Genomic DNA, 23,677 nt, shown 5'->3' with positions numbered 1-23,677 from the left:
AATTATTCTTAATCAGTTATTAATATGGTGTGTTGTTAAAGTATTTGACAGTGAACAGACAGGCCCTCTTCCTGATCCACACATACCAATGCCATTTGGTCAGCTTCTGCTCATGCAAGGCTCTGCTTCTTGAGCATCCTGTCAAATAGCAGTATGTCTTGTCTGAAGCCCCTTCGCAGCACACTGAAGTGTTCCACTCTGACCTGGCAGCCAGAGAGGCCTCTCTCTGGGTTATACTGCTTTGGAGTTATTTGTTATGAGTAATTCTCCACATGACTCTCCAGCAGAGGAAATGTGTAGAAGTTACAAAGAGCAAAGAGCTCACTGTTCCAGGGCCTCTGAGTTCACTAGCACAGTTGTAAAGTGAGACTTATGTCGAGGAAATCCGAACGTTAATCTAAAGTCAATGTATTACAGTGTAACCTAATTAAGGATATGGATAAAGGACTCACATTTGTAATGCACAGTGCTGGAAAATTCACCATCGGATTAATTATCTGGTGACCTTTTGTGTTGCAAGTTTTGCCAAAATGGAAAAACAACAGCTGTCTTTACTCTTTATTTGTACGCACGATTACGAAATATGTCTTAATCTCCTTTCAAGTTTCTAACAGCACATGCTAGCTACTATTTCTGTGGCTTGCCCTTGAATATAAAGTGTTTAAAAACTGCTGTGAAGAAAAGGAAACTCAATATCTGCTGTGCACTGGATCCAAAATAAATAAAGCCACTGGAAGCCAGCCACAGGATATTGGGTCATTTTAGTGCTTGTTAAAAGTGTGCATTTGTTTATTTTCACTTTATGCTCTTTTTTTTCTCAGGGCCACACAGCTATGCTTAATTGTGGGTGCTGGCATCCCAAGATTAAAGAAGAGTTCATGACCTGCTCCAATGATGGGTAAGTTTTAACCAAGCATTGTAAGCTTTGAGTTAAAGGCAGAAGCCTCCACGCCCCCGTTGTCTTTCTCGCGCTGTTACATTGCACATGTTGTGCATCCAGTTGTTAAGCTTCACAGTGAGCCGTCTTGATTTTCAGGGAGGAGAAAACAGAAATGGCTTTTAGATGGGCCTAATCTCTTTGTGACTCACCAAGCATGTGTATTTTGTATAGTGAGTTTTGATCTTGGCTGATTTTATCTCTTTAAATGAAAACAAGCCTCTGGTCTTTCTAAACAATAACTGGTTACTTTCCTGTACACTTCATTTACAGGCATAACAAGGAGTCTCTGTTTTACAAACCAGCTTGTGCCATTTATAGTAATAATCATTGAGAAAGTCCCCCAGGACATTGAAGAGTATGCAGTCAGTGAGAAATACCCTTTCTCATCTTCAGAGCACTGCTGATAGCACAGTGACACCCATCATACATAGGCCACACCTCTTTGATACAAAATTAATGTCCAGCATTATATTTAGTAATTCTTACTGTCGGATTTTCAAAGTAATGCTCTCACCGAACAGACTTTTCTTCGCTCTCATCCCCTCCGTCACCAGCAGGGAGTCCTCTAATCCAGACTATGCCTCTGAAGATTGTAGCATGGCCTCATAGCTGTGTGTTTGCACATGGCATATTTATACTGGATGTTGTCCAAATGGAGCCCTTTATTTGTATGCAGTGATTTAGACCAGATCAACCGCTGTCATACACAGATATTTATATTGTTTGCTTCAGACCGCAGAGTTTTAACAGTCAGCGACATCCTTAAATCAGCACTAAACCTGTAGAAGCTGTAATTCTTTGTCCTGTGTATAGGTGTGCGGGAACATTTGTAAGGCAAAGAGTATGACTAAGCTATAGCACATTGATGAGTCTAAGAGAGTGTGACAGACAGCAGTAGAGACACCTAGGGCTATCATCATTAAGGAGAAACAAGGGCCCGACTTTGCGGGCAGCCCGCAGCCCAGTGTTTACCAGTGTTACTGCTCCCCCGGATGTGGAGGTTGGTTTAATTAGCTCTCATTGAGGCTCTGGAAATCCTCCCCTGGCACGTTAGCATTGGGTGTTTCTCCTGGCCAGCTAACAGGAGAGCAGCAGAGAGGAGCGCACAGGGAGCCATTCATAGGCAGAGGGGCTGCATGCGGGAGAGGTTCACAGCAGCAGACCCAGTCGGTGTGGCAAGCTGAGTCTCAGAGATGTGGCAAAGACAGAAAAGGGGGGGGGGGGGGGGGGGGGGGGTGGCTATGTTGATTTACAGGTGGAGGAGGTTGTTCCTGGTTACATTTTCCCACCTTATTGTGTTGGTAATGTGCTTTGCAACTTGGTGCAGAATTTCACTTTATTGGTGGACACACTGTCCCTGAACCTACAATGTTTTCAATCAAAAATTCCTTTTTGTTGCTTTGGAGCAAACTGCATGTTACTACAAGTCCTAAACAGATAACTTTAAGCACACAAGGTTTGCAGAAGAATGCTTAAAATTGCGATATGTGTGATAAGTTGCTTAAACTACAGTTGCCACAATAAGGTAAATATTAATAATATATATTTGTGGGGTTTTTTGCTTGACTCAGGCTATAATAATTTGGAAGGCTGTCCCTTCATATTAGTTCCTTTCGTTTGCTCACTTTTAATTTATGTGGGTTTACTCAGTGATTTACAACATCACAGGTGGTTTGTCGAGGATCTAACTGTCTATGGATCTTTCTACATTAATGAGACTGTTCTGTTGCCATGAAGGTGTGAAACACACAGTACCATCACTGAAACCTTATAGACAACTATGCTTTTCATCATGGATTATTAATGCTTCAGTTATTAAGGACAGTCTTCCTCCTTTTCTTTGTCTCACCATCCACTCCATTCACTTTAGTGAATAAGTATGGATTCTGCACAGGGGCCAGGCGGTAGTCAGTGGACGTCTTGAGAATGGGCCAGCAGTTGGCCAGTAGTATGAGAGGCTGTCAGCTGCTGTCTGTCTGCTTCAATATTAGACCAACATCCAGGCTTTTCCAGGTCTTTCTGCCTAGTTAGAGGCTCTTTGTTGTGTTTACTTGAATAGGTTATTAAGCATGATCACTGGACCGCCCAGCTTCTTAATTAAAGATCCCCCAGTAGTGTGGAATCTCATTCATTAAGGGCTACCTCCCAGCGCCTTGAATGATTTCATTAACCCATACTTTTTTTTCCCCTCCTGGGAGGAAGTGGATGAGAGGGAAGTACTGATAATATAGCAGCAGGGTGTTCTCAGAAACTGTGGCTTGAATAGGGCTTCAGTAGAACTGTGCGAATCGAGTCAGTCAGTGAAAAGTGTTGCGCTGTGTGTGTCAACATTTCACCTTCTTCTGTCATTCTGTTTGAGAGCGTGCAGTTGTAAAATGAAACAGTGTTTTCCAACAGTATTCATGTTTGATCCTAAGGAACAAACCGCACAAGTATGAAGCAACTTTAACTGCGTCTGAGTCTTTGGTGAATGTTTGAAAGCCACAGATTTTATTTCCAAGAAAGTGAAAGCAATACTTGCTGGGTTAACTCTCAGTGGAAGTATTTCTTTGGCAGGGCTGATCTTGAAGTAGTAAAAAAGTTAAAATATAGCTCTGACTTGGTGTATATTAGGAGCTTTTTTAAAAACTTCTAATGCACCAAATCTTTAACACTTAACTAACCACATGGCATAAAACAGTTTACCAAGTATAACACTGGAAAGATTTGTGTTGTTGTTTTGAAGGATAGGACATTGGTGATTCTTGGCTTTACGTACGTAGTTTTATAGTGCCTAGGAGAAGGTTAAAAATCCATGTTATGTTCCTTTTTTTGCGACTGAAATTTCAGCCAGTGGAGCACAGAGGACAGGACAAATGGCGACGTTCTAATTGGGCCCACATGTTACTTCTGTCGAGTCTTGAAGCACACTTGAGCATGTGTACACACAAATACACACAATTTGAGGAATGTTTCCAGGAGGTTTGAATGCCAGGGATTCCCTTCGCGCTGGCCTGCTGTCAGGGCTGCAGCTGGACTTGGATGTGTAGCTGTATACAAGGAGACCCAGAGGACAACATGGCAGGGCCTTTTACTGCTGACAAATTGTTTGTCTTTGTCATGTGCTCAAACTAAACATTTGATTTGAAATGTGTCATACTAGAGAGCATCGACAAACACAAAGTCACATAAAGCAGATTTGTGATTTAACGCATGGATAAATTGTGGTAGTAATTCATCTTGTTTTGCGAGAATGGTACTTTTGTGTAAGGCCGTACTTCTGTCTCTCCCTCTCTCTGCTTTTGTCTGCTGTGAGCGCTAATTGATCATCTCTAGCACTCGGATCTTGACGAATTAGCAAGTCAGTTGCTTATCAGTGCCCTTGGTAATAGTTTACTTTCAATTTTAAAGGAAAGGAGAGTTAAATGGATGACATATGAGGAATGACTCCTCAAAGTGTGGGTGAGCATGTTGGGGCAATTCACTGAACTGGATGGGTTCATCCACAGTCCAGCACATCTCCAACTCTTTCCCACCTTTTTTTTTTTTTTGCCTGTCCCGTTTGGATCTTTAGCCTTCAGAATTGTTGTCTGAAGGCCAAGAAAGATGCCAAGTGGATTTACTTTACCAAGTGGATCATCATGGCCTTTCTATATTGGTCCATTTGATTGACCTTTATTATAATTATGTATTTATTTTATTTTCGCTTTTTAAAGACGGGACAGACATGACTGGGGGATAGGACAGGGAGAAAGAATGAAAGAAAGAGAGGGAGGGAAAGAAAAATAGAGGGGAGAAGAGATGGTGAGAAAGGGGGGAAGAAAAAAAAGAAAAACAAACAAAACACCTGGATCACCTGTATGGAGATAAAAAAAAAAACCAGAAGAGAAAACACTAGCTAACAATAGATACTTTTTTAGTTTCACCTGTTGAGAATGAAAAAAGTAAACAAGCAGAAGAAAACGAGAGCAATACAATAAACAACATCATGATGATATATGGGAATATAACAGTAAATACTAAATATTAAACATTATTGTGCAGCACGTAAGATCGACAGCACACAGTGTGCTTTGTGGTAGGAGCCAAAAAGGGTGTCGTTTGTGTGTGTGAGCACCCGTGTGTACACCTGTGAGCATGAACGCGCTTGTTTTTAAAAGGTTCCTTCATGTAATGATCTGCTAGCTAACTCTTTCCCACCTTACATTGCAAGTGTTCCATATTCTGCCCACGAATGCACATACCATAGCTTTAAGGAGTGCATTAATCCTTTTTGTTCAATTTATAGCCATGGCTGAATTTTTGACTGACAGTAGCCTCTAGTTTTTTACTGTGAGAGCTGTGAAATACAGTGTTTGTTTCTTTTGTCAGCAAACTGGGTCGCAACTTATCACACCTTTGCTTGATTAAATCTGAAAACCTGCCTTGACTCAAGCTCAAGAGATATTTTTCTAGGCATTTTGCCTTTTGTAGTGTATGGTCTCACCCGCCTTGCTACTGAGCAGAAACAATGTTGTGAAAATGTTGTGAAGTTTTGTGAATGAGTCTGTCACTGTACCCACAGCCCATCTGTGCCACAATGGCCACAATCTTCCTCCTTTTGATTCATTGCTTGGGTACAATTGTGTGCATGCCTCCTAAATCCCTCTGTTATCTTCTTTAGCTGTGATGGAAGATTGAGCATCTTCCCTCCTAATCCTCCTTTCTCATAACAGAGCCCCAGTTAGTCAGTCAACCAGGAAACAGGCAATTCAGTCTATCACTGGAATTCGACCAATAAACAACCTTAAACAAGACGAACGCTCTTCTTTTCCGTCTCTCTTCTTCATCCCGTAATCTGGAAAGGTGATCCTAGCAGCCGTCACCCCCACTGGGCCTATAACCTGATGTACAGATAAAACCCGAGGCCTAGGGAGCTGTCACTCCTCAGTTGATGTGTCAACGACTGTGCTACCTCGTAAAGTGCACATGCATGACTGAGGTTGAATGGGTCTCATTTTATTGCATTCACCCCTCTGCCTGTGAAGCGTTTGTGCAAGAAAAGGGGGCTGCTGATTGAAGGGAAAACAGGCCTTTGAGAAATGGGAAATGACAATGTTATTACCTGCTAATGTTTTTTGTTCATGCTGTGTATCATTTTTTAATATATACCTGTTATCCCCTTCCCCCAACCATCCATTTTGGGTTATTTAGACCAAAATACTGAATTTTGCTCTACAAGGGCCCAATATCCACTTACAAGGACATTATACTGCTACTGTTCTATCAAAATTTTAAACGGATATACTCATATGTGGCTCTTATTTTTCTTAAAAACAAAAATAAGGTAAAAAAAAAATCTGGTAATTTTTTGTTTTTACATTCATTGGGCCCCAATATGCCCAAATATCAAAGAGAAATTAAAAATGCATGCAGTGGAAGAGTTCGGGTCTTAGGAGGTTAAAACTAAAATGAACCCCTTTAGATAGCCCTCAGTTTCCCACAAGCATCTTACTCCCGACAAGTGACTGTGTGCAGTCTTTCCCCATCACTTACGCTCTGCTCAGCACTGGTGGGCTCCAGCCTCTCTGCTCTATCCCTCTGACAGCCAGCAATGCCATGTTTTGGAAAGAGTTTCTTATGATAAATACCATTCCAGGTTTTGTGTGGTACATGAAAGGTCATGTTGTCTTTGTTGGCTTGACACTCGCCCACAGTCTCCTGTAAACAGAATTGAGATGTCTGTGTGAGGCAGCAGGTGGACCAATATGTCACTGAGTTTGTGGCTATCGCTCTTTATCCCTCACTCACACACATACACATGGAAATCTGCTGTGTAAACAGCTTACTGTACAGTGCAGAAGCCTCCAGTTTGCATTGGAAAATATGATTTTATACATGTGGCCTTTGCACTTTTTTCCCAGCAGGATTTTTTCTTTTCTGTGATTTAACAGCTTTCATGTTATGTGGATTTAAACACAACTATGCATCAGAGTTTTATTTGACCCTTGCAGGTTTTCACTCAAACCATATGTCTTCAGCTGGCATTTGTATCACATTGTTAGACTTATCCAAACACAGTTGAGTGTGTGTGTCTGTGATTTTGTAGCCGGCCACAGTGGAATCCTTCCCTGGCTGTTAGTAGCAGCCCTGCCTGTATGTTTATACTCCCCTGCTGACCCCGTGACCCAGAGGTCAAGATACCCACTAAAGCAGGCAGTGGGTTCACAGACACATTTGGATGAACCGTGTCTGTCATGAATGTTGGTGGGAGCATGTGAGGTGCTGGCATGTCGATGTGTACTAACACCCTTCCAATAAATAAATGTGGGAGGTGAAGTCTGTCTCATCACTGGTGGGCACCTGAGTTAGTGCTGTTATCATTTTTTGCCATCTTTGCTTTATCAGTCTGAGATGATGCAGAGCTAGATTAAGGAGAAAGGCAGATAAAAGCATCATTTAAACTCTATATTTATTTGCAATGTACAAAAATGTAAGTATTAAAACTGCATTTTTGTTGCATTTTTTTTAGATGAATGCTCATTCTGAATTTTAAGCTAGCAACATTTGTCATTATGCAGTTTTAGTGGATAAATCAATCAATAAATAGGTTTATCCTCTGTATGACAGCATATGTAGCTTCAAAGCATGAATAGATCGTACAGCATTAATGGTGCCTTCGCAGAAAGTTTCAAGCTCATTTTTGGTTTCGATCCAGGAAAGAACTGTAAAGTGTTACACAGACTGACCTGTATCCATGAGGGCTTATTGTTTTACTCTCATTTTATGATGTTTTGGAATGAAATCTCTCATTTGTATTTTACGACGGGTCTGCATTCAAACCCCCACTCTCAGTGCTCCAGGTTGTGTAATGTGTTCAGCAGATGTAGGAAAGAGAATCAGGACTTCATGGACGCTTCAGACGTACCTGTCAGACTGATCTACTGTTTTGCTCTTCGCAAAACTTCTCACCCTGCGTCACAGAGCTGCCTGACCTAAAGTTTCACGAAATGACGGGGGACACCGTATCGCCACAGTTCTGATTTATTATGGTGGATGCAGGTGTTAAAGAACAAATATGTTGTGAGAGACGGATGTTTTTTGAGTGATTCATGACAACCGGGTTAGGATAAATGAAATGATCTGTCTGTTCACAGCACTGTGCGCACATGGGACCTCAATTCAGAGAAGAAGCACAAGTCTGTGTTCAAGCCTCGCTCCTTCCAGGGTAAGAAGGTCATCCCCACATGCTGCACCTACAGCCGCGACGGGAAGCTCATCGCAGCGGGCTGCCAAGATGGCACCATCCAGATCTGGGACAGAAACCTCAGTGTGAGTTTTAAAACACAAACGCATGCCAGCCGCCGGCAATGTGCAGTGGATTGTAAACATTGGATGTCTGTTTTCTTATGGGCTCAAGTACAGAGTCATGAGACTCAGGTCACAGGCCAGAGAGGTCAGAGGTCGGCAAATCGCTAAGCCCAAAGAATTTAAAATGCTTTTGTCTAAACTGGAAGTAGCCCAGTCTGAAGTATTGATGTGATCAAATATTTGATCTGATGTTGATACTGGGGGAAAGCCAGCACATGTTATGACCCCCCTAGAGCCTCTCCCCTAGCATGGCTTGAAAGAGCTACTTATGTAACAGAATTAACTGATGGTTAATGATTGAGGTGAGTTACATGAAAGTTGCTGGGAGGCCCAATCACAATTTCCCCCTGCACATTTTCCATTTAATTAGGTAATTAGGAAATTAAGTGATCAAAGTGTACATTCCTTTCCTCAAGATTCACATCGTTGAGGTAATAGTTGATCTTGGCTTCTGGCAAGCAGTGCACTCACTTATTTGGCTCTTTTCATTTGAGTTATTTGACAAATCAACACTGTTGATAAAAATGACTTCCATTCAGGGTTGAGAAAGCATGACGTCCATCAGATCTTTTGGGTGACTCGAAAGTTTTTTTCACTGATTCTTACTCCGTAACACATTCTTCAATGTCTTCTTACTAATTTGCTTCATCTTTTCTCCTTCATGACTGTCGCAGTGATGTGATGTCATTGCCTGGGCTCCAAATGCTGCTGTTTCCTGTTTATTGGCGACAAGGCATATCTGACAGTTTATTGTTCTTCTCATTAGTCACACAAAACATTTACCCCATGAATGGATGGCAAGATGAGAAAGGGAAAAAGAGTTTAGTGGACCTACAGCAATCAATTTAGCAGGCATCATTGCATTCTGGGAGATTATAGGCTGATATTTTGTCATCAGAGAGTCCTTAAACGCTGAAAACGTAGATTTTAGGATTGAACATAAAATTGAATAAGGATTATTCATTATGCTTCTATTAAACATATACACTGCTTAATAGAAGCCAGTTTAAGGACAGTTTTTGACTATTTGTCAGTATAAGTCTAATTTTAACTATCTGAAGAATAATAAGTTATTTTTCAGTACATTTGTTCTCTAATTCTTTTTGTTCCACTTCATATCCTTTCATCTGTTCAGCTCTATCTGTGGTCAGGGGTGAATGCTTTTGTTATTTTGTGTGAGAACAGAAATAGTAATAGTAAGCTGTAGTGAGTGAGTTGGAACAGACTCATTGGGCATAAAAGCTTATCCAGATTAGGGAAATGGGAAGTAGTCGTCATGTTAATTAATCCAACAACCGGCTTCATAATCAAATACAGTGTAGTTTGTATGATTTTTTTTTTTTTTGTGTGGCTCTAACGGCTTTCCTATTGTAAGTCTTTGCTTCTATGAACCCCACTTTATATAGACTCCCTTCTCTGCTCCAGTCACCCATCATCCCACCCCTGTGCTGCTCACAGCAGCATGCTTTTTGCAATTGGGTTAAAGCTCTCAAAATTTATTACCCCTCCTTCTCCAAGCTAAATATTTACCCTGCGTCCCATAGCAGCTTACAATAGTCATGGCTGTTTCCTGACCACTGGAGCCTGTCCTCTCTGAATGGCTCAAGAATTTAGTTGGTGCCCTCTGCCCTAATCAGCAACCTGTGCTGCTGACTCGAATTTAGCCACAAGCCTAAAAAGGAGTTGACCTCCCGATGCTTTTATTGCTGCTCCCTCCCCCCGCTTTTAAATGAGGCCTATCTGCTGTTGTATTGCCACTATTACTCATGGCAAGAATATGCAGGCAGATCAATCATGATCAATCTCATACATGACCTTGATCTATGGCTCAGTCTGAAGAGAAGCTATTGAGAGTGACACATCGCGCTCTTGAACCCTGACATGAGTTGATTGATCCTGCGATGGGAGTCAAGTAGGTCTCGTTCGGTGCACTGCCACAGAGGGTGATTGCATGTTCATTCCCTGACCAAAGGGGTCGGTGCCAGGATTGCAAGACTGCATTTAAATGGTTGCCAGGTAATGTGCACTTTGTGATACTGGGTGCATTGATGGTCCAGGTTTTTTGCTCCAAAACATTACCACAGAGACCTGAGGAATGTTATGGCGTCATAGGTGAACTTACATGCTTCCAGACTTCAAAGTGGGACCCCAAAAGAGGTGGTTTTGAAAAACTACACAGTGCAGAGTATTACGGTTAGGTGGTGAATCAGATATGCAAGCAAAAAGAAAAAAAATCTGCCACACTTTCAAGCTTTTGAATAAGAGCAATCAGTAAGTGTTAAGCTGGTCCTGCTGTGTCTTACTTTGATCTTATATTACTCTTGATATAAAAGTAATTAAGAGTCCAGACTTAATTTCATTCCATTAATCACTCTTATAACACTGCTTTTTCTGTCTAGAAGTGGATTTCGGTTTGGTAAGTGTAGGAGTTGAACATAGCTGAAATTAGTTTTCCACTTGATCTGAAATAGAGATATTAATTGAAAAGAAAGATATTCAGAGGTAGTTCATTATTGACTTCATTATTACATGTGTGAGAACATTGACTTACTTAATGATTAGTAAGTCAAGGTTTTTGTCTTGCCAGAGACATCAAATATACCGATGAGATCCTCAAACTAGGAAAAGACCTTTAAAAATTCATAGCATAGATCAGGTTTTTGTTTGGGAAGTTAAACAAGCAGCATTAATCTTGACAACAGATTTTGAGGTTGTTTTAGTCATAGTTTGTTTTTTTATTAAAATGCCATTTAGTTTTATTCATAATTTAAGCATCTGAATTGTTTCATTTTATTAGACTAAATGTCATAAGATTACAGTAGACTAAATCTAAAGTTGATTCAGTTGACCAAAATATAGAGTGTAAACTTCTTTTTTTTTACCTGTGAGACCTGCGTCGTGTGAAATGTGTCCCTATGTCCACCCGTCTCTTCCTCCAAAGCGTTAACATTTTGCTGAGTTTTCATTAGAAACAAGGAGTACAGTAAATAGTTGTACCGTTTCCTGGGGACAGATTAAATGTGCTCATCTAACCTTACCATAGAAGGACATCACTTCTGATTGGATCACTTCCAAATGCGTCCCACCTTTCTACACAATTTAATTAGTTTCGATTGGATCTCGTCTCTCCAGCATGCCTCTCGTTTTTGCTCGTTGATGAAAGTGTTAACACCTTTCATCAGCTTTTTTTAACTTGTGCATTAGCTTTTGTTTAGTTATCGTCTTGCTTTCACCAGGAAAAAAAATTGTCATTAATAAAACTGTGATGAAAAGTATTGGTCAACGAAATTAGCACTGATTACAAGGGAAGCTATTAAAATGCCACTGAATAGCTTACTGCCATGAACCTCTCAGTGCAGGGTCCTCTAGAAGTTTGATTAACGCACCTTCAGAACATAGTATTTTCACTGTAAAGTAGTAAATCCAGTGGGTGCTCAAAGATAAATTAGGAAAGGCGATCAGAACCTCTTAAAGTCAACTCATGTTTCTAAATGATCTAGGATTTGACAACACGTGAGAGCATCTAAAAATGAATAAATCCACCAAGCACTCTAGAGACATCATAATCATAAACATTTATGACATCTTAGTCATATCTTAGTCCCGTCATTTTGACTTGCTCATTGTTTTTCTCATTGCCACACACTTTGATTCTCTGTCTGACTATGCTGTATATGGGACTTCTCATAGGCGGTGTATCGACGATTAGACATGTCTGAAAAGTGAAACCACTGTGGTAGCGCCTTAAACCTGCATTCTTTCTAATACCCAGCAGGAGGCAACTCTTCTAACTGAAAAAAAGAAATCCCCATTATAGAGAAGCCTATAGCTTATTTTGTTCTCTGAATTTATGACCCTAGTGTCACTCGCTTTTAGATTACTGTCAGATCCACCCGTTGCTCATCACGTAAGTTTTCAAAACATCAAGACTATCTCTGTCTTATACATACAGTCTAGGTCCACTAAAAGATGTTAGAGAAGTGGAAAGCAATGCCAACGCTTTCATTGTTGTGTCCTTTTTTGACCTTGAAGGGACTTGGAAGAAAAGAGAAGCATGTGCAAAATATTCCTGCCATCTATAGCCTTTTGTAACTGAGACATAGAGGAATACAGTTACTTTACCATAGCGAACATTTGGATTATCTAGAACCTCTTCGCCACCACCACTTGTTGATTTCCATGAAAGATCAGAGCAGCTGTTAGGACTGTGGTTTGGCCACTCGATCCTCAGGGAGTAACAGAGGTCAGAATGAGATGTGAAACTAACTGAACACTGTTCATCAAGTCTTTCAGGTGTGCTGTTGTAAAAGTATGAAAGGAGCTGAGATAAAGAGCCCTGCAGTATTTATGTAATGCTCTGATAGCGTGATTTGGAACAGTTGGCGCTGCGGTAGATTGTTATCATAGTCTGCTCAGGATGAAACCCAATGCTGTGTTCCTTCAGCTATGTATCAGCTCGTGCTGCCGAATGTGTGCGCGCATACGTGCATGCATATATGGAAGACTTTCATAATTTACTGGATGCTGTTTATAAAAATACGCACATTAGCTTTCTGAAAAAAATCTTAATCATTTAGCTTCGTGCCTGCTGGCTGGAGAAGAGGCTATAGCTTACAGAGGATGTCACAAGGCACGAGTGAAGTTTCAAACAGTGTACGAGAATCTGGTTTCACAGGCCGGCTGTGTAGATTAGCACAGGAAGCAAACGCAATGGCATCTGCTAATGCCAGCCAACATCAGGACAGTAAATAAATACTCAAGCTTTCACAACAGCAGTATATGATCTAGAAATAGCTGACGGGGGTGTATGTTTGCAGTATGCATCTAGAACAACCACAAACTACGTATTAAAGGTGCTGCTTTCCCCCAGTTTCTGTATAAACTATTTATGAAAAAAAAAACCTCTGTCTTATATTTACACCCATTTAGCATCTTTTTCTCAGTTTTTTCCTTTTCATTTTTTGATAATTTACTCCAGATTCAGGCAAGGGTTTTCCTATCTGCTGTCTGGTTGTTTGTTTGGATGACAAAAGGAAGTGCTGAAACGTATTTTCAGTTCAAAGAAAACACACAGACAAAAGTATAATGTAACAAAAGGACATGAAAGGGGTCAAAACACAGCATGTGCTTACAGCAGATGGTGTTCATCTTAGAAAGAAAGATGTCAGATGAAAAGAAGAAGAAAAACCACATCGCGGAGTGATTCATCACAGGTTGAACAAGTACTCATAACTTTTCTTATTAGTCGAGCTGACGAAAACTGCGGCTGTGCATTTTGAGGTCACGGAACAGGTTGATTCAGATGGGAAAAAAGCACATCTGTGCAGTTCTTTCGTGGAGTTATGTAAAGAAGATTTCATCACCTTCCCCTCGCTGAATATTTATGTTGTAATATTTACATGTTTGATGCCATTTGTTCTCACCCTGAGACTGCACCGCTTATGCACATTTTCCTGCAAACCCCTAAAAGGAGCCTCAGTTCATATCTGCTCCGCTGGCTAATTTCATGGTGTGCAACTGAGCAACATGCTAAGACAAGATAATTACAAGAAAACGGTTCATGAGCAAAAGCCTCCTGTTCACAGTGTCCTGACTCCACCCAGTTGGTGGTTACCATCCATAGAATGGGTGCAGAGTTACATGAATGCATGTTTGGATACGCCCCTATTGCCCATTTGCAAAGCTCAGTAGTCACAATGGTCATTGCAAGTGATTGCAGGATTAAAATGGGGTCTTCCAAGGGCTACGCATATTATATGTTATGTTTTATCTGCTACTTATTAGCACTGAAATAGCTTGCATAAGATTAAAAAAAATCCAGTTTCTGTATTAAATTGACCTCTTGGCTTCGCACTTTCCACCAAGTCAATTTTGGTGCAGTAAAAAATGAATAGGCAGATATTTGTAAGATAATTGTGGAGAAAAATGGAAATAAGTCAGAGGCAATCTATGAGTAAAATGATGATGGGGAGCAGAAAATTATTCCAGGAGAGACTACAGAGACTAAATGGCCGAGGCCTGAAGAAGTGTAATCCACGTTATCTACAGTCCAAGGTAACAGTGTTATCTGTCTCGTGCAAGTTAATAACTTCCCTCCACTTACTTTGGAAGTGAAGTATGGCCTCGTTTCCTTCTGTTATCGCCAGGGCACATCACTCATTCACCTCACGCTCCACTCTCTCCTGCAGTTTTTGCCAGCTTTTCTCTATATTTCTGCCTTATCTGTCTTCCACACTGTGTGCTTCAAATTCCTTATCCGTCTCTTTTTTTTGGTCTAAAGCCTGCGTTTCTGCAATTCTCTTTCCACTGATTTATTTGCATTCCGTTTGGGATTAATGAAAGTGGAGCTATATAAACCAAGGTTATGTTTGTTTGAGTGTTAGCAAGCCTACTTCCCAGACTGTTGCTTCATCAGCGCCTATTAATGATCGATCTTTGAAATCTGACTGTTCTCAGGTAAAAGGCGCTGGGAAGTAAACGGGAGGAAGCAGAGAGAAGGGATGGTTACTAGGGGCAAGCATTCTGGATATCCCCATTCTGGATATCCCCATGAGCTCTTGGATTGCCTAGTTGATTGATTTGGAAAATTATTAGATGAATCAGCAATGGGAAAAAAACCTCTAGACGAAAATCTACAATTCTGTTAATCTCTTGCTCTTTTTGCACTCAGGAAGTGCAAGAAATGGTACAGGCGTGTTGGGAACCACTATTTATACAGGGTAGACGTTTGAATTGGCTGGGAATCGTCAGGAATAATCATTTAAATCTTATTATCTGTCTTTACCCTGCAGACTACAAAGATAAGTCCATTCACTCTGTCTTTTCTCACCTCTATACCATGACCTTGAATGAAATGCCATTTAGCCTTCTTAGCTTTCACTGATACATGCTAGTCATCACAGCCAAGATGAGTAGGATCACGTTCTCATTCTGTATATAGCAACATCCCAAGGAAATGTTCACAAGGGCAGAACTTTACTCACAATTTAGTGAAAACGCTGCCTCAAGGTTGTAATTTGCGATGTGCAATTTACCCCTATGTTTTCATTGCAGCTGCTTTTGCCCTGTAGCCTGTTGGGATGCAACTGTACCAGCTCTGTTTTAGAATTGCACATACCCATTTAGCAAAATAACAGTTATTTTCAAAAGTCAACTAATATGCTGATTCAGTAAAAACAAAAATCAAACCCAAAAAAAGTATTCAGTTTACATTCACACGGGACAAAAGAAATCTTCACATTTGAGCATAAAGTACAGTTTCTAAATTCCTGCCAAATAAAAATGATTGACATTTTTCTGTCTTAAACTGGAAAATTATATGACAGGAGGCAGAGGCTATCCCTGTTGCCTCACAGCAAGAAGGTCCTGGGTTTGACTCCAGTCTGAAGTGGACTTTCCCGTGTGGATCTCTTTATGTCTCTGTGGGTTTTCTCCCACAGTCCAAAGACATACATGGGATTAGGTTAATTGATGAGTCTAAACTGACCGCAGGTGTGAACATGGGTGTGATTGGTTGCCTGTCTGTGTGTGACAGATTGACAACCTGTCCAGGGTGTACCCGGCTTCTTACCCAATGGAAAATTATGACTGAATAACAGTTATTATGCTAGTCAGCACTGAGGTATTTAATGATAATGGGTAAAATCGAGGGTAATTACGCTTAAGTTAGAACTATGATAATAAACTTTTTCATTTTAAATGCTTAGTCTTATGCCAACCAGTTACTGGAATCAGCTGTGCATATGCATATAACATATTACCTTGTTTTCCATTAGCTTGAAACTATAACTGTGTGTCATGAGCATTTCATGGAAGTGTGTAATCACTGGCGGTGGCAGAGATGAAGCAGGCTGATCATCCCAGTCTCTTACTGACTAGGATGAGGTGGAGTTGAGGCGGGATGCACAAAGGGCAGAATGACATAAGCGCAATGGCATTTAAAGCACATGTAACAGAGTCTGATTGGCTCGCAGAAGGCAGGCAAGAAAATGATTGGGCCAAAGTGATGACTGCAGAGCTGAGATTGATATAAACAGTTGATTAGCCCGAGCACCCAGGAATACTGGAACCAAACTGAACATAGATCTCTCTTACTGAACATAAGCTTCTTAAAATGATAAGGATTTAAAAAAAAAATTATGGCAAAGCATCAACGTGTAAGTAGAAATTAAGGGCTCAGAAACAGAACCTTGTGAAAATCCATATATTAGTGGCACCAGTTCAGTTCAGTTCAGTTTCAGTTTTATTTGTCATATGCAAGTTAGCACAGGGTCAACATTGGAATGAAATGTGTTTGACGAGCAGCAGTCACTCAGCAGCACCAGAGCCCATTAATATTTCACAATTTCTGTGTCAAATTATTTCCTCAAATAATAATAATTAAAAATTGAACAGAACATATATTATTAAATTAATACTTAATAGCCACACTTTGAAGAGTATGAAAAATAATCTTGTCCACTCCACTAGCTGCTACTGTCATCTATGCTTGTTGCACATGTTGTCGAGAAGTGGAATTGTTGATATTGTGCATTGCTAGTTGTTGTTACTGGGTGCCGATTGTGGCAAACCACTCATTCAAAGATGGCTAATATACCAAAGAGTGACCCCTGGCAGTGATAGTGTGTCTTTCGCCTGTTGCAGGCTACTAAACTGTGTGCAGTAAGAGTATTAGAATACCATTTCAGGTAGGAAAAAATCAAAATACCATCTGTCAGGCAGGGACTTAAAAACTTGCCAAGATAAATGTCTGTGGTCTTGCTGAAAAGAGTGGAGAGTATGGTGTCTTGTTGGTATTTCATAGGCTCTAAGAGGGCTTTATAGTTAAATATATAATTTGGTGCTCATAGTGCAAATGGGAACCGTGTGTTGTTTGGAAAACACAGGGAATGAAAAGGTCTTTTTGTTACTACAGCAAGACTAAAATGTCTTGCTACTGAAGCAGAGCAGTGGCAGTTCCATGCAGTGGTTTATCAAGAGGTTGTAATAACTCTTTTTAACACTGATGATTAATATTGACCGAAAAAACGTTGTGTTTATGGAAAAACTACTTATCAAGACTTATCGCATTTTTTTTCTAGCTGTCGCTTTGTCTGTGATGTTTATGTGATAAATATTAACATGTTTAACATTTTTGTCCAGTTCTTTCTATTTGTGTCACTTGCAAAACAAACAGAAGCGAACTGGGATCTTTAGATAGGATCTGTATCATGCAGTTGTAATATACATCATTATGAAACCATAAACCTGCACCATGGCTTGTAGAAAGTGATGTCGCTAATGCGTCGCTTTCTCTTTTTCCGTCTTTCTAGGTTCATACAAAGTTCCACTGTCGGCAAGCCCACACCCCAGGATCGGACACCTCGTGCCTCAGCTTTTCTTATGATGGCACGATGCTTGCTTCACGTGGAGGTAAAAAAAACAGAACATTAAATAAAGTTTTTAAAAAAGCCTTACCCTTATCTGCCAAGCTTAACAGCCACAATTTGAAGTTCTGGTCATCAGTACCCAAGCTAAGAGGGTCTGTTTTAAGGTCAAAGATCACTGTTGGGAAGCAGTGGCTTTTCAGTCTGAGTATACAAATAAGCATGGATCATTAACAGCAACACCCTGCAGACTTAGCTTGGTATGTAATCTGGAGAAGAGATGTCTAGCACAAAGGTAAACTGGAATAACTCTGCATAGGAGACCTCCGCTTCACATTATTCTGTAATGTAAATGAAAAATAACTCATACAGCCTTGTTCTATGTTAAGGAGGATGCGCTGCACTATAGTAAAGTAAATAACCTTCAGGAAAGTTTTGTCTGTGGTGACTCACAATTTACAGTTTGCCTTTTGTCCCCAACTGTTATTTTTTTCCCCCCCTAGGCGATGACACTCTCAAGATGTGGGATATACGCAACTTCAGGAAGCCAGTGAATGGAGTTAGTGGTCTGACCAACTACTTTTCCATGTGAGAGTCTTAACTGTCATCTTAATTATAATCTGCCTGTTTGTTGCTGTAAGTGCTTACATATGCATTATTACCCAATAATGCATGTCTGTAACTTTCCCTGTTAGGACCGACTGCTGTTTTAGCCCAGATGACAAGCTTCTGGTGACGGGGACGTCGGTGAAGAAAGATGAAGGAAATGGGAAGCTTGTTTTCTTTGACCGCATTTCGTTTCAGAGGGTCTACGAAATAGATGTCACCAACGCAGTAAGTTCTGCCTCAAATCCCCAACAACCACAGCAACAAGATGTTTTCCAGCTCGTTGATGTGATATGTTAGTTACAAACAAAACGGTGACCTTGAACACATAACGAGCAGTGGAAAAGATGATGAATACACAATGACACATAATGAAATCAATATGACAGTCATTCCTTCTCAACATAAGTGGTTTGCGCTCAAGCAAAACTGAAGCATTTAAAATGTTTTGAAAACACAACAGCAGTAGTCTAAGGACTCATTTAAAGATCTGTTTAGCCCAATGCATTCCACTGCTTTTTTACGATTTCAGCTTGAAATGTGCGTTGCAGAATTTGAGCTAAACTCAATAAACAACTCTACAAAACTGCCTTAAATTATCATTTGAGCTAAAGAATGACTTTCTGCAGATAAAGAAATGTGGGTTTGGTTTTTTCTTTTTCTCTATCTAATAAGTAGCACAGTTGTCTGGCAGTGACTAGACATTTTCCTCTGTAAATCACTGTGTGTGAGCAGAATTCAACTGTAAACAAAGTATAATATAGCATCATTGAGGTAAGAAAAAAAATCAGAGCTCTATGAGCTGAGTTTTGAAGGAGAATAAAGGCAAGTTAAAGGTAAAAGTGGGGCAATGTGACCTTTCCTTACTGCAATATTCCCACAAACCTATTGGCAGGACAGCTATTGACACTTTTATGCGCACTGCCTTTGAGTTATATTTGAAATTTAATTATCTAAAAACACAATCCACACGTCCCATTCCCACATACAGAGTACTCTGTCAGACACATGAGCATGCTCTGTACTTTTACACTAATCCCGCTTTCTCAGAAATCCATTTGGTGTGGGCAACCAGCCATAGGTGCTGAAATGATTTGCAGAGGTGCTTTCGACAGTAGAAAGCACTTTTTTTGCTGCTTCCTGCTCCTCCGCCTCTTTCTCTCAATCTTCAAACCCTTTTCAGAGATTTAATGGTGTCTATCTATAGACATAACATTGAGTCCTGACTGAAACTAATGCTTTCTAACTCAGTTTCCTCGGCTGAGGCATGCTCCTTCCACATAGGCCATTGAATGAACAAGGAGAGGGGAAAGAGAAAAGACTGTGTGTGTGTGTGTGTGTGTGTGTGTGTGTGTGTGTGTGTGTGTGTGTGTGTGTGTGTGTGTGTGTGTGTGTGTGTGTGTGTGTGTGTGTGTGTGTGTCCTCCAACCCTGCCAGCCAGCTGCTGTTATCTTGCAAAACTTGGCACAGCATTCACACTAAGTGCACACCCCACTGCTCAGCTGCACTAACTGACGGGAGTGGAAAAATGGTCCGTTTTTTAATTAAACCTGAAATTAAACATTATTCATTCCTGTTTTATAATTGCAATTTAGCTGTCTTAAATAAAATGACTGAGTTTAAATCTAAGCTTTCAGGTGTCCATACACTTGGTAACTTTTGTCATATTGCCCATGTTGTCGACACAAAATGAATTCTCTGATTTCTCTGTTGGTTACAATGTTGCCAAAAAAGAACAGCTTGTTTTAACATCGTGGTACCCCCTCACTGTCAACTGATTGACACACCAATACCATGAAGTGTATGTACCAAGATACCTACCAAGTTTTTCGTTATTGTTTATGAAATTCAAAGCCACATTTCTTCTCTGCGTGAGTGGTCTTGCTTTTTTAAAAGTCTTCTGCTCTCTAAATAGCTAGGGCTTTTGATTGGTGACAGTTAGAAGACGACACTCCACAAACCTGACAGGACTAAACACTGACGCGTACACTTGACCTCTGAGTGTAATGATAATGCTGTCATTCAGAAACGGTGGCATTATTAATCTGCAAACACCATAATCCACATATTTTATGTGTAGTTCTCAGTCATTTAGACAAAGCAGTTAAAGTTGTCTTTTATTTAAGTATTTGAAAAGCCTCACAAACACTTACACACTTGTGGTTATAACATTTGCTCTCACTTTAACTATAGGTAGCATTAAAACAAAAGACCTCAGATTCTTTGGGTCAAAGAGTCTGTGCAGAACTTAACAGCCTCCTCCTCCTTTGCATCACTCTGTGGACGTTTGTCTTCTCTTTCCCTTTACTGAAGAGGGTAAACATTTGGAAGTGATTTTTCCATTGGCCTTTCACTTGCTCCACCATCTGCCATTCGAAGAACCTCTGGAAGTGTCAGCTCAGTTTCACTTAAAGGATGGCAAAATACCTCTTCCTGTCTTTTGACACTGTGAGCCGTACAGAAATCCAGTAGATTTCCCACAAAATCCAGCCTAATGCGGCAGAAAAAAAGATTTTAGATTAAGGAATGATGCAGGCTGCAAGTCGTCTTGGCAGTGCTTTTATTTGTGTTAATTGTACTAAATTCCCAAAATTTACAACCCCATTTGCAAAATAGTTTGGACACACTGTGAAATGTAAATGAAAACAGAATGCAATGATACAATCCACCAAAGCCCTATTTTTAAACCAGATAATGGCAACATATCAAATAGTTGCCTAATTTTATTACACTTTTTATTTTTATACCAGCTGCATGTTTCAAAAAAGTCTTAAATAAAGCAAAATAAGAATGAAAGTTGTTTAATGCTAGAACAGCAAAACAGCATTCAGTTAAAAGGGGCTCTGTTTTTACAAGTAAAGATTTTTTCTGTTGGATGGTTTGAGTAGATTTCAATGGATGTCACATTAGAAACATGGCATGGCTTTTTAACAGAAGTCACGGCACGGGCTCGTGGGTGCTTATCATTGAAAAAAGTCTGTCACTGTCTCCACAAATGTGAGTTAAATTTCTACCACACAGACAAAAACCTTAAATGAACAAAAACCAGCAATCCTGTTGTCTTCTTTGGGTCTGACTACTTTGACTGATGTGTTTTCCCTCCAAAAGGAACTTAATCCTGATATGGATTCTGTCTCAATCTGATTTATTTGCTTTTATATGTCCTAAAACCTCTCAGTTTGTTGGCCCACAGGGACACAGAAATAAAGTAAGAAACAAAGAAATGTTTGTGTTAAAGAATCAGAACTTCTTCTAAAACATGATTTAAAAGCGTGGTTGGTTGCAGGAGGAATGATTTATAGACTGTCTAGCTTAGACCATTTTTTTCCTGTGTTGAGTTGATAAACTTCTTCACCCCACCCGCTGACCAACAACACAGCAGTTCAAGTATAAATCGGTCACCCACACCTGCTCGTATCAGTACGTTAATTCGATTTTCTAAAGTAATTTTGATGTGTGAATTTAGTTTTGTGCAGCAGATCAGTTATCTCCAGCATGCACTCGGTGAACCTGATGAATGTGCTATTTACTATGTTTACATCAGCCGTCAGCTCTCGGATGGCTCCAGAATTTAAGTGCAGTCTTTATAAAGTGGCGTACCAAGCAGGCGAGTGAAAGGAAGGGCCACCAATCATTTCTAACTAAACAGTCTACATAACCTCAGACCTGGATTCTGGGGTGCGCTCAGGAGCAGAGGCTGTTTCAGGCTTGTTTGGTAAATATTTCAGACACGCTTAAGCTTATCTTAGTCCATCAGATGGGTCAGAAACCAGGTGAGATCCTGTTTACTAAAAAAGCATCAAGCTTTGGCTGCATTTCAAATGGAGGCTGAACCCTGCAGCACTTATGCACTTTCTGTAAATCTGTGTGTGTGTGCATACTTCTGTGTGCCGATTGTCATTTTATCTATATATGCACATTTGATCCCAACTACATATGTGCACCATAAATCACAAATTTAATTCACGTTATTCACGCGGTATTGGCCATATATTATTGATACTCCACAAGCAGAATCACAATGGCAAAGTGCAGACCTCAAGGCCAGTAGTCCACTTTCCAATGATACCTGAGATTGTAAACACAATGATGATGATTGGTTGTGCTTCCATCCATCTATTTCCTGCAACTTAGCTGGACGCAACAGTCTAATGCTGCCATTCTACTAGTAAAAGCAGTGCTTGGTCACTGTGGCACAGCCAAAATTATTGTATCTGTGTGCTGTCTGTGACAACTTCGTGAAAATCGCAAATATGTCTGCTGCAACTCTGTCGTCTACATTCACATTAAACTGAAATCTACACTGGCTATTTGCATTCAAAGTCCAGCCAGAACCTCAGAGAGTACAATTGTAAATTCAGAAACTCCTCAATAAATGGTAATGTACTTGCAGTTTAATTGCAGAATGACATAGGCACCCGGTAACGTTTTTATATAGGAATATGACCAGAATACAACCAGTTGATTTTAGTCCCTTATTGGAAAGAGACTCATCACAGAGTTGTTGAGCTCATCAACGCAGACTACCCAAGGCTGCAATGTTCTGGCACTCTGTGTTTACAAGTTATGCAGATCTTCACCAGTTTGTCTGAAAGTGAGTGCCGTCAGTCCAAGTTGGACTGCATTTGCTTGGAGACAGGTTGCCTCCTATCAGGTGCCCTGTGCATTCACCTTGCAGTCCAAAGTGGTCACCCAAAGACTGAAGATGCTGCAACATCAAACTCTGGGCAAACACAGATTTTTTTTGCCCTCTAGTCTAAAGAAGGTTGCTGTCTTATCTCTGCTTTAGTGTGAGTGAGCCATAAGCATAGATAATATAGACCTCAGTCTCCCTAGGCAACGTGGCTGGGGAGACTCTAGCAACTTAATGGTGACATTGAGGTGTTTCCAAGCTAGCAGAAAGATGAAATCTCTTCAGCATACCCAGAACATTCACAGATGCCCAAACCAATCTCTCCTGGCTTTATTCAGTGTGGAGTATTGGCTGCTCTGCCTTACACCTCTTCTAAATGACTGAGCTCCTAAAAGATAATGTGAGGAATGGTCTAGCATATTTGGGTAAAGATTGGAAAAAATTAGAGATTTTGGTAGAAACTTTAAATTTTGTTGCAAAGTCTAATATAGCAAGAATTAGACATTAAATGGTGCTTTGAATTCTGCTTGATCAGTGCTTCATTTCTGGAAATCGAGCACCTTTTAAAGTAAGATGCATAAATGCATCTCCAAACCTCCAGCGCTGAATAACTGTACAGTGTTTAAAGTGCAGATACCAACATTTAATTTTCTTCTTTCCTTTAGCTACAAAAACAAAACCTCTGAAGTGAGCTGTTCTTCTTTTACAGCTCACTGAAAGTCAGCGGTTCTCTTTACCATACCTTTAAAGGGGACTTTTGACACTTACCTGTGTCCTGTGTTTTCTCTTACCAAGCGTACCTTG

The 23,677-nt window shown here is 40.3% G+C and overlaps 2 protein-coding genes across 2 annotated transcripts in view; both read left to right on the top strand.

Moving 5' to 3' along the window:
• cplane1 (ciliogenesis and planar polarity effector 1) overlaps nucleotides 1–23,677 on the top strand; it is a 171,710-nt gene that overhangs the window by 32,562 nt on the left and 115,471 nt on the right. The gene's annotated exons all lie outside the window — the stretch shown is intronic.
• The window catches only part of wdr70 (WD repeat domain 70), a 44,173-nt gene that overhangs the window by 9,916 nt on the left and 10,580 nt on the right, over nucleotides 1–23,677 (top strand). Inside the window, exons 9-13 of the mRNA XM_080875432.1 lie at nucleotides 822–898; nucleotides 8,056–8,230; nucleotides 17,581–17,680; nucleotides 18,138–18,222; nucleotides 18,330–18,468. Of these exons, the coding sequence (XP_080731558.1) occupies nucleotides 822–898; nucleotides 8,056–8,230; nucleotides 17,581–17,680; nucleotides 18,138–18,222; nucleotides 18,330–18,468 (576 nt within the window). The remainder of the gene's footprint in view (nucleotides 1–821; nucleotides 899–8,055; nucleotides 8,231–17,580; nucleotides 17,681–18,137; nucleotides 18,223–18,329; nucleotides 18,469–23,677) is intronic.

Source organism: Rhamphochromis sp. 'chilingali' (genome assembly GCF_963969265.1).
Source record: "Rhamphochromis sp. 'chilingali' genome assembly, chromosome: 2".
In the NCBI taxonomy this organism is placed as follows: Eukaryota; Metazoa; Chordata; class Actinopteri; order Cichliformes; family Cichlidae; genus Rhamphochromis; species Rhamphochromis sp. 'chilingali'.
The sequence above is the reverse complement of the archived record's forward strand: the minus strand, read 5'-3'. Positions and strand labels throughout refer to the sequence as shown.